The sequence below is a fragment of the Salmo trutta genome, chromosome 1 (genome assembly GCF_901001165.1).
Source record: "Salmo trutta chromosome 1, fSalTru1.1, whole genome shotgun sequence".
Classification (NCBI taxonomy): Eukaryota; Metazoa; Chordata; class Actinopteri; order Salmoniformes; family Salmonidae; genus Salmo; species Salmo trutta.
Genome location: NC_042957.1, coordinates 21505113 through 21522628, shown reverse-complemented (window position 1 = coordinate 21522628; position 17516 = coordinate 21505113). Strand labels below are relative to the sequence as shown.

At 47.3% G+C, this 17516-nt stretch overlaps 1 protein-coding gene across 9 annotated transcripts in view; it reads left to right on the top strand.

Annotated features, from left to right (window-relative positions):
- Positions 1-17516, top strand: part of syne1a (spectrin repeat containing, nuclear envelope 1a) — a 174254-nt gene that overhangs the window by 55172 nt on the left and 101566 nt on the right. For 8 of the 9 annotated variants that reach the window (XR_003873502.1, XM_029743658.1, XM_029743599.1 and 5 more), the window contains exons 55-59: positions 528-664; positions 2393-2570; positions 5248-5430; positions 5655-5798; positions 7195-7350. Coding sequence is in view for 8 of the 9 variants with exons in the window: in XM_029743658.1 (XP_029599518.1) it covers positions 528-664; positions 2393-2570; positions 5248-5430; positions 5655-5798; positions 7195-7350 (798 nt within the window). In the remaining variant the exon portion in view is untranslated. The remainder of the gene's footprint in view (positions 1-527; positions 665-2392; positions 2571-5247; positions 5431-5654; positions 5799-7194; positions 7351-17516) is intronic. The other variant, XM_029743754.1, reaches the window with a different exon arrangement.

Sequence of the window (17516 nt, the reverse complement as noted above, 5' to 3'; positions counted from 1 at the left end):
AGAGAGAAAAGGAGAGAGAACTGGGAGTGTAAGCAATGTGAGTAGAACTTGGGAGTGTGAGAGAGAGAGAGTGTGTCAGGCAGAGAGAAGGAGTGAGAGAGCGAGAGGAGTAGGAAAAGAGGCAGGGAGGGAGGAGGGGAGTGTTCAGTGGAGGAGCGAGAGAGCGAGGCATTTTCATATTTTTATGGGAGGAGTGAAATAATCATGACTGTGTGAGTGCAGAATGTGAGGCATGTCGAGGAGAGCGGGAGAGGAGAGCTTTATCGAGGCTCCTTCCTGCCTGCTACGGCCATGCTCCCTGAAGAACAGAAATGCTATTGTACCAACAGTGCCTGAGGACTGAGAAGGAGCACACTAGGGAGTGAATTGAAGTGTGTGTGTGTGTGTGTGTGTGTGTGTGTGTGTGTGTGTGTGGTGACTAGTGTTATGCAGATCCGACCATCCGCAGATCTGCCTGGCCTTGACACACTGACATACAGAACACACTGAGCTGAGCTTGGTCTCTCTCTGGGTCTGTATGTTTTCAGGAGATACTGGAGGGCTTGCTGAGTGCTGAGCCCATGGCGGACAGGCTGAAGGCTCAACTCAATGACCTGGTCCGCTACTCCAGAGACCTGGGACCCCACTCAGACAGGGTCACTGCTCTCATCAAACAACACAACAGGTAGGTGTGTGTGCGTAATTCTATTTATTTATTATCCCTAATCCAAGCTACTCTTCCTTGGGTCCAGCAAAATACAATATATTTCACAACAGATTTCACAACACATTAAGTGTGTGCCCTCTGGCCACTACTCTACTACCACATATCTACAACAGAAAAGCCCTGTGTACATGTGTGTATAGTGCGTGTGTTATCATTTGTGTGGGTATGCATGTGTCAGTGTATAATGGTGTCTAAACTGAAGTCTCCAGCAGTACAGTAATGTGTGTGTTGTAACGGGTTAAAGGTGACAGGGAACAAGGGACAAGCGAGACAGAGGCACCGGTTGCTAGGAGACCTCCATCCTCCTTTCCTCTCCACCTCTCTCTGTGTTTTTGTTTTGGTGTTTCCTGGTTTCATTTTATGCCAGACTAACTGTGCTGTCGAGGAAAGCAAAGCTAATTCACGCTGTCTTCTTTACATGCAGATACATTGCATGCTTGTGTATGTTGACGGATGTGTAATTGCCTGTTATTTAGTCCATATTGAGCCTGTACCCGTTTATCTCTTGTTGATAAATGTATCACGTGATGCTGTTCAGAGCAAAAACAAGACTTTAGGAATTCCAATAACATGATGAATTAATGAACTTGTATTTACATAATACTTCCGTTTGTTCTGTATGCCTTAGCTTGTTTACTTGAATGTAATGCCTTAGACTTGAATGTATGTAACACAGAGCAATATCTGTCTGGGTCATAACTAAAACAAAGAGATGGTTTATGGCTGGATGATCCTTGAGTCAAGTCTATTCAGAGGTAGTTGAGGTGAACTTGTCATAAGGACACCCCTTTCTCTAGGTTGAAGGCTAAGCTTCCACAGCCTCAGCATCTGTGCTGTTTGCATTAAGTGTTGTGGATGGAGAGAGAGAGCGAGGGAGAGGGCAGCCCTCCTCCTTTGCCCTCCTCCGTTCCTCTTCAAATTTCGTCTGTCACAGCAGTAAAAAGTGCTTCCTACACACATGTTCATTCCCACTGTGAATGCCCCCTCTAGCCTCAAGCACCATTAACACTCAAGGGTGTGTGTGTGTGTGTGTGTGCCATGTTGTCAGTTTCTCACGCCCCCCCCGGACAGTACCTGTCATTGAAACATATGTCTTCTCACCTTGTTCTCTGTCTCCTCTCATTCCTCTCGTCCTCCATCCCTCCCTCCGTGTCTCCCCTTTTCCTTCACACGCTGCCCTCTCTATCTGATCCTGTCTCGTGCATTCATCAATATTCTCCCTGCATCCACCTCCATCCCTCTTTCTCTACCTAACACATTCTCACCCTCTGGCCTCCCCTTCATCTCAAACCTTCTTCTTCCTCCTCCTCTGAACCCTAACCCCCACATATGCTCTCTCAACCCCCTCCGTCAACCCCCGTCACCCCATCCCCCACTCACTCTTCTCCCACTGCCCCCCCCCAAGTCATACCTTCCACTTCAGCCACTTCTCCTTTCCTCCATCTGCCCATCCTTCTCCCTCTGTCTCCCTTCATCATTACAAACACGTTCATATCTACGTATGTTACGTATGTTATATACAGGATGTAAGGAAACATATAGCTTTGTTGTCACTTCCCCTTCTGTTCATTGTTGTTAGGTATATTATGGCAACCTTGTGATTCTCCCTCTATCGCTCCGTCTATCCATCCATCTCTCTCTCTCTCTCTCCATCTCTCCATCCATCCATCTCTCTCTCTCCTTCAGTCTGAGTCTGCGTGCGTCCAGAGAGTGCCAGAATAAGGAGCGTCTGTTGGAGCAGAGGTTCAGAGCAGCCCTCAGGGACTTCCAACAGTGGCTGGTCAATGCTAAGATCAGCACGGCCAAGTGTTTCGACATCCCCCAGAGTGTCACTGAGGCCTCCACTGGCCTACTGAGGATACAGGTGAGATGTTTCATCCTTTACGAACCTTTAATTACTTCTAATATACAGTAAATTACCTTTATCAGAATACATAATTAGCAAAACACAATCTCATACTTCCATAGTGAGTGAGCAGGGGGGTGTCCCCCCTCAGTTTGCCCGCTGTAGAGTGTCCTCTGGCAGGCTTGGCTGAGGGGCTGGGTCTGGTGTGGGCTGGAGGTGCTGGAGCTGGGCTCAGGGCCAAGGGGCTTGAGTGAAAGCTTCACAGCTATCTATCTATCTATCTATCTATCTATCTATCTATCTATCTATCTATCTATCTCTCTCTCTTTATTTATCTCTTTATCTCTCTCGCTACCCCCTCTCTCTTCACGTCTCTGAAGCTGGCAGGCGTGACAGTGTGACAGGCTCTTTAGAGGTCCCTAGGGGCCAGTCAGTGAGTCAGGGACAGGGCCATGTCCATCAAGCTAGATAACACCACTCCTGTCAGGTAATTAACTCACAGACCTCAACTGTCCGCAGGTGAGACAGTAACACAACAAAGATCAAGGAATACACAGTGGAAGACCAGTTCTCCCAGGCTGAGAAAGGGCACATTGCAAGAAATTTGGGAATGTTGGAGGAAAATATTTTGCGTTTATGTTTTTCTTGTCCTGGAGTACACGAAAACTTTCTGGATATGTATTTCCAGAGCTCTGGGTGAGATGGTAGAGGGTGTATTTCTAGAGCTCTGGGTGAGAGGTTTATGGTAGAGGGTGTATTTCTAGAGCTCTGGGTGAGATGGTAGAGGGTGTATTTCTAGAGCTCTGGGTGAGAGGTTTATGGTAGAGGGTGTATTTCTAGAGCTCTGGGTGAGAGGTTGACGGTAGAGGGTGCATTTCTGAAGCTTTGGGGGTGTATTTCCAGAGCTCTAGGTGAGAGGGGATGGTAGAGGGTATATTTCTAGAGCTCTGGGTACGAGGGGATGGTAGAGGGTATATTTCTAGAGCCCTGGGTGAGAGGGGATGGTAGAGGGTATATTTCTAGAGCTCTGGGTACGAGGGGATGGTAGAGGGTATATTTCCAGAGCTCTGGGTGAGAGGGGATGGTAGAGGGTATATTTCTAGAGCTCTGGGTGAGAGGGGATGGTAGAGGGTATATTTCTAGAGCTTTGGGTGAGAGGGGATGGTAGAGGGTGTATTTCTAGAGCTCTGGGTGAGAGGGGATGGTAGAGGGTATATTTCTAGAGCTCTGGGTACGAGGGGATGGTAGAGGGTATATTTCTAGAGCTCTGGGTGAGAGGGGATGGTAGAGGGTATATTTCTAGAGCTCTGGGTGAGAGGGGATGGTAGAGGGTATATTTCTAGAGCCCTGGGTGAGAGGGGATGGTAGAGGGTATATTTCTAGAGCCCTGGGTGAGAGGGGATGGTAGAGGGTATATTTCTAGAGCTCTGGGTACGAGGGGATGGTAGAGGGTATATTTCTAGAGCTCTGGGTACGAGGGGATGGTAGAGGGTATATTTCTAGAGGTCTGGGTGAGAGGGGATGGTAGAGGGTATATTTCTAGAGCTCTGGGTGAGGGGATGGTAGAGGGTATATTTCTAGAGCTCTGGGTGAGAGGGGATGGTAGAGGGTATATTTCTAGAGCTCTGGGTGAGAGGGGATGGTAGAGGGTATATTTCTAGAGCTCTGGGTGAGAGGGGATGGTAGAGGGTGTATTTCTAGAGCTCTGGGTGAGAGGGGATGGTAGAGGGTGTATTTCTAGAGCTCTGGGTACGAGGGGATGGTAGAGGGTATATTTCTAGAGCTCTGGGTGAGAGGGAATGGTAGAGGGTGTATTTCTAGAGCTCTGGGTGAGAGGGAATGGTAGAGGGTGTATTTCTAGAGGTCTGTGGGTGAAAGGGGCTGTAAAGGGGATGTTGAAAGGAATATGGGATCAGTCATGTTTTATTTATTATTGACTTGGTGGGGAATGTGGAACAATGTTTCCACATGGCTGACCTCTAGGAGGGCCAGCGTGAGGGGATAGAAGGGGTAGACGCCAAACACTGCATTGTGTCATGCTTAATTGGTGCTATACCATTACATTGGCAGGGAGCGAGAAACACAGAGATGAAGTGTGAGTGAGAGGGGAGATATAGAGGGAAAGAGAGAGAGACAAGCAAAAATAGAAAATGAGAGAGAGTGCGAGGAGAGAAAGCGTGTGTGCATGTGTGTGTGTGTGTGTGTGTGTGTGGGAGCGTGCTGTGGCTGAAGTGTGTGTGATGTGCTAACTGCACAGATGGTGGAGCGGTCCCTGCTGTGTCGCTGTCACCGGCTCAGCTCTCAGGGAGGAGGTGCTGCTGAGGGGCAGGGGGGCTACTAGCTGAGGAGAACGGCTAACGGGAGGGAGGGAGGGGGTGGGGGCGTCGCGTCAAACCCACGCCTTTCAGACTCACTGAGTCCTCTCATCTGTGATCACCTCCCTGGGTCTGACCCTGCCCCTTATTTCTGCTGCCAATACAAAATGTATAATTAGAACATTTATGTTGATTAGCTAGTAGTTTCTGTGCTCTGTGCATTAGCCAGTGTTTTATTACAGTACATTGTTCCACCTAATTAGTGGGTGTATTGATGATGACGCAGTTAGATGATAAGCACCTTCTATTCATTGTAATTATTCATTTTAAATTCTAACTCCCCCTTTTCTCTCCTTCTCTTGCTCTCTTTGTGTCTGTAGGAGTTTCTGAATGACAGGGAGCATGGCCAGGCCAGACTGAGTGCAGTGGGGACCAGTGGAGAGCTGCTCATGGCTGTCGTGCCTAAAGACAGAGAAGAGGGGGTCAAGGCCAAGGTGGCTAACGCCAGAGACGACTGGAAGAGCCTCATGACCAACCTTCAGATGAGAGAGACTGCACTAAAGGTGAATAGTGTGTGTGTGTGTGTGCGTGCGTGCGTGCCTGCATGCGTGCCTGTGCGTGCGTGTGTGCATGCGTGCCTGCCTGCCTGTGCGCGTGTGTGCGTGCGTGCGTGCGTGCGTGCCTGCCTGCCTGCATGCGTGCCTGTGTGTGTGTGCGTGTGTGTGTGTGTGTGTATAGCTGTTTATTGACAGATGACTGACTGTATCTATAAATGTGACGTTGTCAGAACCTGCAGTCTCAGATGAGAGACTTTGAGGTCAGCACTGAGCCGCTCCAGGATTGGCTGAACAGCACTGAGGTCATAGTACAGGAGAGCAGCGCTCGGCTACATGACCTCCCGGCCAAGAGACAGGAGCTTAGCAAGTTACAGGTACACCCCCTACCCCTTCCTGGTTCTGCCAAATGGACCACACAATTACAATCCATTTTTGGGGAGTGGGTCACATTGTATTGGAAAGCCATGGGATGTTTAATATGAAACTTGTAATACAATCTTTAGATAGTAGGTACCCTTCTCAGAGGGGCATATTGGGTTTTAGCATGCATGTTAGGGACCCTTCTAAGTGGACAAAATAGTCTTTGTTGCTCTATGTAGTACTGCTACCATGACTTACCTCCACTCTCAACATCAAACACCTCTTCCTGCCAGTCCTCAGAACCACCTAGTGCCTCCCTTCCCCTAACTTACAGACGGGTACCAAAACTAATAACACACAACCATGGTGGCCAGTTACATAGAACCTAATAGAGCACCATATACCTAATCTAGGTTATTTCTTTATGGACTCAGTTCAGTTCATTGTGTGTTATTGAACTCTGTCTTTTTTGTTTTCTAATCTCATGCTTTCTGTCAGTACAGTTTATTTAGTGATATAACTGACTGGATTCAGTTGGGAGAGAAGATGGATGTAGTTATACCTAAGCTACATTATGTCCCTTAAGTAAGTCTGAAATCAATTTAGAGCATACTGGGACCTATAATTACATTTGTCAACCACCGCTGGATCAGATTAGAGCATTTTGACACAATAGTCTGAGAATAAATCCAAAATCTAATTAATTTCCTTTTTTATTCTGCGTGGCTAAAAAGCCCTTTTCAGGATACGATAACAGCCCTAGCCACGGCTCGCCCAGACAAAAAAAAGAGAGACAGAGAAAAGATGAACCTGACAAAGGAAATAACAAATATCAAGCGCATCTGAACGCTCTGCCCCTTATCGTTGTTGCTATTTTTGTATTTAATCTGTCGCCTGTTGTAGCGCTTTTGTTTCTCGCCTGCCTTTTGTCAATAACATCTCCCCGAAGCTCTACTGTACAATACAATACAAGCTGTTTGTCTGATCCCTACGCTACCAATACCCCCTCCCTCTATCATACGTTCCCCTTCTCTCAGCATCCTTCAGCCTTGACTCCTCTCCCCATGTTATGTTCTGTTGTATCTACCTGACGAACCATGGTCTTTTTAAAAAAGAACATCAAGAGATGCTGTGGATGCTATTTAAGATGTTGTGGTTTTCCCCTTGTCTTATCCCTGGATGTTAATGTTTCTCTGTCTCTGTGATGTGGCATGTGTCCCCCTTCCTACCCCTACCCTGTGGGCCCCTGGTGTACCCCAATCCCTCCATGCCTCCTACCCCAACCAACAAATCCTCCCTACTTTTTTCCCCTTCCCTCTACCCCAAACGTCTACCGCCCCAACCCTCAACCACCATACCCTTTCCTTCTACCTCCCCGGACTTCCCCCTCCGGTCCTGCGGTCCCCCCAGTGTGTGTTGGAGGAGCTGTCATGTCGTGAGGCTGAGCTGGGCAAGCTGAGGGAGAGGGCCCACCGGCTCTGGGAGGGCCAGGCTGCAGGGAAGGGCTTCGTCCACCGTGTGTCCCAGCTGTCTGCACAATACCTAGCCCTCAGCAACCTGACCAAGGTAATACTAGACCCCCACCTACCTCCTGTTACCCCTTCTGTCACCCCCTCACTGTTACCCCTGGCTGGGGTAGGTCTGGCAATGGCTTGGAAGTGTTCCCTGCTTCATGCATGCTCTGCTCCAAGTCAAACTTGTTGTTGGGATGTGTGTACTGTATGTCAAAGCATAGTGGTTACTCTGCAGTTTTCTGTATCTGTCTCTTGCTATTTTCATGTATGCTGCTGTGTCATGTATTTGCAAATGACTGAACACAACACGGCAATACATGAATCAAGTGTGAATCTGCTAGTTTCAGCAAAACAAAAATCACTACTACAGTATATGTGTCAGCACATTCCATCAACAACTTATGAGAGCCTGCAAAGCATGATGACGTCTCCCTAGGGCCTACATCCCTGAAGGACTGCTTAAATATACTGAGTACATACATACACACTAGTAATTCAATATTAAACTGATTATGACAGTAGGCCGAGTATGAAATAGTCATGCAAACATCTTACTCTGCTTATCTTAATTGGCATAAAGTCAAAATCAAAGTAAGCATACGCCAATTGAAACACCTGTTTTTCTGAGCAATATTTCGAATTATTAGGATTTGTAAGCAGCTTAATAGGCATTCCAGTGGTGTATTTGATCTGCTTAAGGATTGGACCCTTCATCTCAATTTCCACCTAAAATGACATAGCTCAGGACCTGAAGCAGGGATATGCATGTTCTTGATACGATTTAAGGAAACACTGAAGTTTGTGGAGATGTGAAATTAATGTAGGAGAATATAACACATTAGATCTGGTAAAATATAAAACAAAAAAACATGCGTTTTATATTTTTATTTTTGTTGCATCCTCTTTGAATTGCTAAACAAGGCCGTACATTGACATAGGAAACTGGGTGTAATTTAGATGTTGTCCACAAGAGGGCAGCAGTGTGTGTGCAAAGTTTCAGACTCATACATTCAAGAATGAGAGATCTTCATAATATTTTGTATCAAGTCTCCCAGGTGTCCCTCGAGCCCAAATGTATAAAAAGGTACTAACCTTCACACCTCTAGATGGCCGGGTGGGGGTGGGTGTGGAGCCAGAGACAGCAAAGGGGTCAGACAGGAGGATCCAGGTAGTACGTTTGAATGAGTGGGGGATGGAGGATAAAAAATACATCTGTTAGAATCCAAGTTTACTATTACTTAATCAATACATCAAATACACAACATAAACATAAACATATATATCATAGAGTATGGGTAACAATCACTATAATGAAATATGAGGACCAATAGGCTATAAGACTCTCACATTATGTCATAGCCAACATACACAGGCTATACTAATACATTGTATGCCTCAGATCTATATATTATAAACTCAGCAAAAAAAATAAATTGTCCTCTCACTGTCAACTGCGTTTATTTTCAGCAAACTTAACATGTGTAAATATTTGTATGAACATAACAAGATTCAAGAACTGAGACATAAACTGAACAAGTTCCACAGACATGGAATAATGTGTCCCTGAAAAAAGGGGGGGGTTAAAATCAAAAGTAACAGTCAGTATCTGGTGTGGCCACCAGCTGCATTAAGTTCTGCAGTGCATCTCCTCCTAATGGACTGCACCAGATTTGCCAGTTCTTGCTGTGAGATGTTACCCCACTCTTCCAACAAGGCACCTGCAAGTTCCCAGACATTTCTGGAGGGAATGGCCCTAGCCCTCACCCTCCAATCCAACAGGTCCCAGACGTGTTCAATGGGATTGAGATCCGGGCTCGTTGCTGGCAGAACACTGACATTCCTGTCTTGCAGGAAATCCCTCACAGAACGAGCAGTATGGCAGGTGGCATTGTCATGCTGGAGGGTCATGTCAGGATAAGCCAGCAGGAAGGGTACCACATGAAGGAGGAAGATGTCTTCCCTGTAATGCACAGCGTTGAGATTGCGTGCAATGACAACAAGCTCAGTCTGATGATGCTGTGACACACTGCCCCAGACCATGACGGACCCTCCACCTCCAAACGATCCCATTCCAGAGTACAGGCCTCTGTGTAACGCTCATTCCTTCGACAATAAACGCGAATCCGACCATCACCCCTTGTGAGACAAAACCGCGACACGTCAGTGAATAGCACTTTTTGCCAGTCCTGTCTGGTCCAGCGACGGTGGGTTTGTGCCGATAGGCGACGTTGTTGCTGGTGATGTCTGGTGAGGACCTGCCTTACAAAAGGCCTACAAGCCCTCAGTCCAGCCTCTCAGCCTATTGATGACAGTCTGAGCACTGATGGAGGGATTGTGCGTTCCTGGTGTAACTCGGGCAGTTGTTGTTGCCATCCTGTACCTGTCCTGCCGATGTTCGGCTGTACCGATCCTGTGCAGTTGTTGTTACATGTGGTCTGCCACTGCGAGGACGATCAGCTGTCCGTCCTGTCTCCCTGTAGCGCTGTCTTAGGCGTCTCACAGTATGGACATTGCAATTTGCTTTGGCCACATCTGCAGTCCTCATGCCTCCTTGCAGCATGCCTAAGGCACGTTCAAGCAGATGAGGAGGGACCTTGGACATCTTTCTTTTGGTGTTTTTCAGAGTCAGTAGAAAGGCCTCTTTATTGTCCAAAGTTTTCATAACTGTGACCTTAATTGCCTACCATCTGTAAGCTGTTAGTCTTAACAACCGTTCCACAGGTGCGTGTTCATTAATTGTTTATGTATCATTGAACAAGCATGGGAAACAGTGTTCAAACCCTTTACAATGAAGATCTGTGAAGTTATTTGGATTTTTACGAATTCTCTTTGAAAGACAGGGTCCTGAAAAGGGACGTTTCTTTTTTTTTTGCTGAGTATATATATACACACACACTGCTCAAAAAAATAAAGGGAACACTTAAACAACACAATATAACTCCAAGTCAATCACACTTCTGTGAAATCAAACTGTCCACTTAGGAAGCAACACTGATTGACAATAAATTTCACATGCTGTTGTGCAAATGGAATAGACAACAGGTGGAAATTATAGGCAATTAGCAAGACACCCCCAATAAAGGAGTGGTTCTGCAGGTGGGGACCACAGACCACTTCTCAGTTCCTATGATTCCTGGCTGATGTTTTGGTCACTTTTGAATGCTGGCGGTGCTTTCACTCTAGTGGTAGCATGAGACGGAGTCTACAACCCACACAAGTGGCTCAGGTAGTGCAGCTCATCCAGGATGGCACATCAATGCGAGCTGTGGCAAGAAGGTTTGCTGTGTCTGTCAGCGTAGTGTCCAGAGCATGGAGGCGCTACCAGGAGACAGGCCAGTACATCAGGAGACGTGGAGGAGGCCGTAGGAGGGCAACAACCCAGCAGCAGGACTGCTACCTCCGCCTTTGTGCAAGGAGGAGCAGGAGAAGCACTGCCAGAGCCCTGCAAAATGACCTCCAGCAGGCCACAAATGTGCATGTGTCTGCTCAAACGGTCAGAAACAGACTCCATGAGGGTGGTATGAGGGCCCGACGTCCACAGGTGGGGGTTGTGCTTACAGCCCAACACCGTGCAGGACGTTTGGCATTTGCCAGAGAACACCAAGATTGGCAAATTCGCCACTGGTGCCCTGTGCTCTTCACAGATGAAAGCAGGTTCACACTGGGCACATGTGACAGACGTGAAAGAGTCTGGAGACGCCGTGGAGAACATTCTGCTGCCTGCAACATCCTCCAGCATGACTGGTTTGGCGGTGGGTCAGTCATGGTGTGGGGTGGCATTTCTTTGGGGGGCCGCACAGCCCTCCATGTGCTCGCCAGAGGTAGCCTGACTGCCATTAGGTACCGAGATGAGATCCTCAGACCCCTTGTGAGACCATATGCTGGTGCAGTTGGCCCTGGGTTCCTCCTAATGCAAGACAATGCTAGACCTCATGTGGCTGGAGTGTGTCAACAGTTCCTGCAAGAGGAAGGCATTGATGCTATGGACTGGCCCGCCCGTTCCCCAGACCTGAATCCAATTGAGCACATCTGGGACATCATGTCTCGCTCCATCCACCAACGCCATGTTGCACCACAGACTGTCCAGGAGTTGGCGGATGCTTTAGTCCAGGTCTGGGAGGAGATCCCTCAGGAGACCATCCACCACCTCATCAGGAGCATGCCCAGGCGTTGTAGGGAAGTCATACAGGCACGTGGAGGCCACACACACTACTGAGCCTCATTTTGACTTGTTTTAAGGACATTACATCAAAGTTGGATCAGCCTGTAGTGTGGTTTTCCACTTTAATTTTGAGTGTGACTCCAAATCCAGACCTCCATGGGTTGATAAATTGGATTTCCATTGATTATTTTTGTGATTTTGTTGTCAGCACATTCAACTATGTAAAGAAAAAAGTATTTAATAAGATTATTTATTTCATTCAGATCTAGGATGTGTTGTTTAAGTGTTCCCTTTATTTTTTTGAGCAGTATATATAGGAGACAGAATGCGTCTCCTTCCTGAGCGGTATGACGGCTGCATGGTGTTTATACTTGCGTACTATTGTCTGTACAGATGAACGTGGTACCTTCAGGCATTTGGAAATTGCTCCCAAGGATGAACCAGACCTGTGGAGGTCTACAATTGTTTTTCTGAGGTCTTGGTTGATTTCTTTTGATTTTCCCATGATGTCAAGCAAAGAGGCACTGCGTTTGAAGGTAGGCCTTGAAATACATCCACAGGTACACCTCCAATTGACCCAAATTATGTCAATTAGCCTTTCAGAAGCTTCTAAAGCCATGACATAATTTTCTGGAATTTTCCAAGCTGTTTAAAGGCACAGGCAACTTAGTGTATGTAAACTTCTGACACACTGGAATTGTGATACAGTGAATTATAAGTGAAATAATCTGTCTGTAAACAATTGTTGGAAAAATGACTTCTGTCATGCACAAAGTAGATGTCCTAACCGACTTGCCAAAACTATAGTTTGTTAACAAGAAATTTGTGGAGTGGTTGAAAAATGAGTTTTAATGACTCCAACCTAAGTGTATGTAAACTTCCGACTTCAACTATATATGTATATATATATATATATATATATATATAGAAATTAATGACAAAGCCCTCAGTCCAGCCTCTCAGCCTATTGATGACAGGCTGAGCACTGATGGAGGGATTGTGCGTTCCTGGTGTAACTCGGGCAGTTGTTGTTGCCATCCTGTACCTGTCCTGCCGATGTTCGGCTGTACCGATCCTGTGCAGGTGTTGTTACATGTGGTCTGCCACTGCGAGGACGATCAGCTGTCCGTCCTGTCTCCCTGTAGCGCTGTCTTAGGCGTCTCACAGTATGGACATTGCAATTTAACTATATATGTATATATATATATATATAGAAATTAATGACAAATATCTTAAATTAAAATACAACCATTTAAACAACTGGATTAGCACGAGAAGCAAAAACGTATTTGACTTACTAATCTAAAAGTAACGTTACCTTCTCCTTCCAATCTTTCTTGCGCACAGGACTCCTCGTGTCACTCTCCGGGTCAATTTCTGCAATTATCTCATCCAAATGTGTATACTTGAAGTTCAATTTATCGTTCATACTCTTAGTAGCCATGTTGTACTTTTTCAGTGTTGAGAAAACTTTGTAGAAGAAAGCGAGCACTGCGTAAGGTAAACTCCCCTGCGTCCTGTAGATTTTTAATGGACAATGAATCGTGTTGCGCGCAGCCATAGGACAATAGGACAATGATGGCCATAGGACTAAGGGCCATCACATACTCATATTAAGCCCAGCTCATTGGCTATCTAGCTAGCTATGTTTCAGAACAATACAGTAGGAGGTCATTGGACCAAGAGACTGTCAATCAAGTGAACACCGCCCGTTTCGTTGGTGCATAATGATGGCTGTCCTTCATGAGCTAATTTACATATTGTGTAGCCAAAACAGAGCCCACCTAGCCTGGCGAGCGTTCAACCTCTTGGCTTCTTGAATGGATACCAAGTTCTTATGGTCCGTCCAGATCACGAAAGGATGAGGTGCCCCCTCCAACCAGTGTCTCCACCCCTCAAGGGCCAACTTGACTGCCAAGAGCTCCCGGTTGCCTACATCGAAGTTGTGTTCCGCTGGCGAGAACCGCTTGGACAGAAAGGCACATGGGTGCAGTCTCTGTCCCCCTCATTCTGCTGTGAAATGACCGCCCCTGCTCCGGTGTCCGAGGCTTCCACCTCGACCACAAAGGGACGATTAAGATCAGGATGAAAGAGGATGGGTCCGGAGGTGAAACGTCCCTTGAGCGCCATGAATGCCCTGTCAGCCTCTCGGGTCCAGCTAAAACGGGTCTGGGACTAGCGGATTAGGGCCGTGAGAGGCGCTGCCACTGCACCAAAGTTGTGTATAAAACACCTGTAAAGTTGGCAAACCCGAGGACCCGCTGGACTTGTTTATGTGATGTTGGATGGGGCCAGTCAGTGACCGCCCGAACCTTAACAGCGTCCATTTGGATGCCGGCGGTAGAGATAATATGGCCCAGGAAAGAGACTTGGGACACATGGAACTCACACTTCTCAATCTTAATGTGTAGTTGACTCTGCAGGAGGCATCTAAGGACTTGGCGGACGTGCAGGATGTGTTCCGGATGGGTCTTGGAGAAGATTAGGATGTCGTCGAGGTAAATAGAAATGAACCGATTCAACATATCCCTAAGAGTATCATTGACAAATGCTTGGAAGACTGCCGGTGAGTTCAATAATCCGAATGGCATGACTAAATACTCATGGTGGCCACTATGGGTGTTAAAGGTAGTCTTCCATTAATCTCCCTCCCTAAGGATTGTAAGCGTTGCGGAGGTCCAGTGGTGAAGAATTGGTCTGATATTCCACCTGGCCAGAGCCAGTGGGGTGTCCATCGAGGGCTTGAATCTGCAGAGGGATGGGACATTTCATGCAGGGGATTTGTAATTCTCTGGCAAAGTCTTGATCAATTAAATTATCTGCAGCCCCGTAGTCCATGAAGGCTTGAATCTGGCGCTGACGGTTGTCCGAGTGGAGGGTTGCGGGTAGTGAAAGACGGTGACTGTGTAGCCGGGGGGTAACTGCACAGCTCGTCAGGGTCTCCCCTTGTCCTGGCAAGCCCCAGAGTTTCCCGTCAGCTCTGGGCATTTAGCACGGAGATGGCAAAGACCTCCGCAGAAGGAGCAGCCTTTGCGCATGCGCCTGTCACACTCCTGTGGGCTCAGACGTGTGAGTCTCAGCTGCATGGGCTCTTCAATGCTGTGTTCGGGAGGCTTGGGGTGCTCAGGAAACCGAGATACTGGGGTGGTGTCGAAAAGTTGCTATCTCACACGTTCTCGGAGGCGGTTGTTGATCCTGATTTCCAGCGTTATCAGGGACTCGAGGTCCTCTCCCAGTTCCCGAGAGGCCAGTTAATTCATGATGGAGTTAGACAAACCCTGGTGGAAAGCGGTGACCAGGGCCTCCGTATTCCACCCACTCTCGGCGGCGAGGGTGCGAAACTCAATGGCGAAGTCAGCCACTTGTCTGGCCCCTAGGCGGATGTTGAACAGTTGGCTGGCCGCTTCGCGTCCGCCGACTGGGTGGTCGAAGACACGTCGCAGCTCGGCAGTGAAGGCTATTATGGAGCTGCAGGATGGTGGCTGCTGTTGCCACACCGCCTTTGCCCACGCCAGGGCCTTGCCCGAGAGTAGAGAGATGATGTAGGGGATCATGGTCCGATCGGTGTGGAATGAGGAGGACTGTAGCTCGAACACCAGAGAACACTGAGATGAGGAACCCCTTGCATCCTCCCAGGTCGCCGTCATACCGCTCGGGGGCTGGGATCTTGGGTTCCCGGTGCAGATTCACTGGAGGAACTACAGCAACGCCTGTAGCACTGGGCAATGAGACCTGGGCATTTGCTCCTCCTGGGTTGAGGTTGGACTGTGGTGGAGGGAGTCGGTAAGTGCCTGGAGGGTCTCTGATATTTGGGAGAGTTGTTCTTGCTACCGCCCCAGCAGTGCTCCTTGGTGGGTTACAACATTCTTTATCTGGGTGATCTCTGCTGGGTCCATGTTTAGGCAGAAGCTTGATGTGACGTGGTGAGGTTGGACCCAGGTGCAGAGAAGAGACCAGAGGAGGAATCAGTGGTTATGGATAACATAATACTTTATGGAGAAACGGTAGCCGAAAACTCACTCAGGAAACGTAAGCAAACGTTAAATAATTCAAGCTTCTGCAAAGGACAACAGAAAACACACCTCTTTTAACAGGGAAATCATAATTTTTTTATTTTATGTTTTATTTCACCTTTATTTAACCAGGTAGGCAAGTTGAGAACAAGTTCTCATTTACAATTGCGACCTGGCCAAGATAAAGCAAGCAGTTTGACACATACAACAACAGAGTTACACATGGAGTAAAACAAACATACAGTCAATAATATAGTAGAAAAATAAGTCTATATACAAAGCGAACAAATGAGGTGAGATAAGGGAGGTAAAGGCAAAAAAGGCCATGGTGGCGAAGTAAATACAATATAGCAAGTAAAACACAGGAATGGTAGATTTGCAGTGGAAGAAAGTGCAAAGTAGGGGTGCAAAGGATCAAAATAAATAAATAAATAAATAAATACAGTTGGGGAAGTGGTAGTTGTTTGGGCTAAATTATAGATGGGCTATGTACAGGTGCAGTAATCTGTGAGCTGCTCTGACAGCTGGTGCTTAAAGCTAGTGAGGGAGATACGTTTTTCCAGTTTCAGAGATTTTTGTAGTTCGTTCCAGTCATTGGCAGCAGAGAACTGGAAGGAGAGGCGGCCGAAGGAGGAATTGGCTTTGGGGGTGACCAGAGAGATATACCTGCTGGAGCGCGTGCTACAGGTGGGTGCTGCTATGGTGACCAGCGAGCTGAGATAAGGGGGAACTTTACCTAGCAGGGTCTTGTAGATGACCTGGAGCCAGTGGGTTTGGCGACAAGTATGAAGCGAGGGCCAGCCAACGAGAGCGTACAGGTCACAGTGGTGGGTAGTGTATGGGGCTTTGGTGACAAAACGGATGGCACTGTGATAGACTGCATCCAATTTATTGAGTAGGGTATTGGAGGCTATTTTGTAAATGACATCGCCGAAGTCGAGGATCGGTAGGATGGTCGTTTTACGAGGGTATGTTTGGCAGCATGAGTGAAAGATTCTTTGTTGCGAAATAGGAAGCCAATTCTAGATTTAACTTTGGATTGGAGATGTTTGATGTGAGTCTGGAAGGAGAGTTTACAGTCTAGGTATTTGTAGTTGTCCACATATTCTAAGTCAGAACCATCCAGAGTAGTGATGCTGGATGGGCGGGCAGGTGCAGGCAGCGATCGGTTGAAGAGCATGCATTTAGTTTTACTTGTATTTAAGAGCAGTTGGAGGCCACGGAAGGAAAGTTGTATGGCATTGAAGCTCGTCTGGAGGGTAGTTAATAACTTAGTGTCCAAAGAAGGGCCAGAATTATACAGAATGGTGTCGTCTGCGTAGAGGTGGATCAGAGACGTATATTGATTGATTGATGTATACAGAGAAAAGAGTCGGCCCAAGAATTGAACCCTGTGGCACCCCCATAGAGACTGCCAGAGGCCCGGACAACAGGCCCTCCGATTTGACACACTGAACTCTATCAGAGAAGTAGTTGGTGAACCAGGCGAGGCAATCATTTGAGAAACCAAGGCTGTTGAGTCTGCTGATGAGGATGTGGTGATTGACAGAGTCGAAAGCCTTGGCCAGGTCAATGAATACGGCTGCACAGTATTGTTTCTTATCGATGGCAGTTAAGATATCGTTTAGGACCTTGAGCGTGGCTGAGGTGCACCCATGACCAGCTCTGAAACCAGATTGCATAGCGGACAAGGTGCGGTGGGATTTGAAATGGTCAGTAATCTGTTTGTTGACTTGGCTTTCGAAGACTGTAGAGAGGCAGGGTAGGATAGATATAGGTCTGTAGCAGTTTGGGTCAAGAGTGTCCCCCCCTTTGAAGAGGGGGATGACCGCAGATGCTTTCCAATCTTTGGGAATCTCAGACGACACGAAAGAGAGTTGAACAGGCTAGTAATAGGGGTTGCAACAATTTCGGCAGATCATTTTAGAAAGAAAGGGTCCAGATTGTCTAGCCCGGCTGATTTGTAGGGGTCCAGATTTTGCAGCTCTTTCAGAACATCAGCTGACTGGATTTTGGAGAAGGAGAAATGGGGAAGGCTTGGGC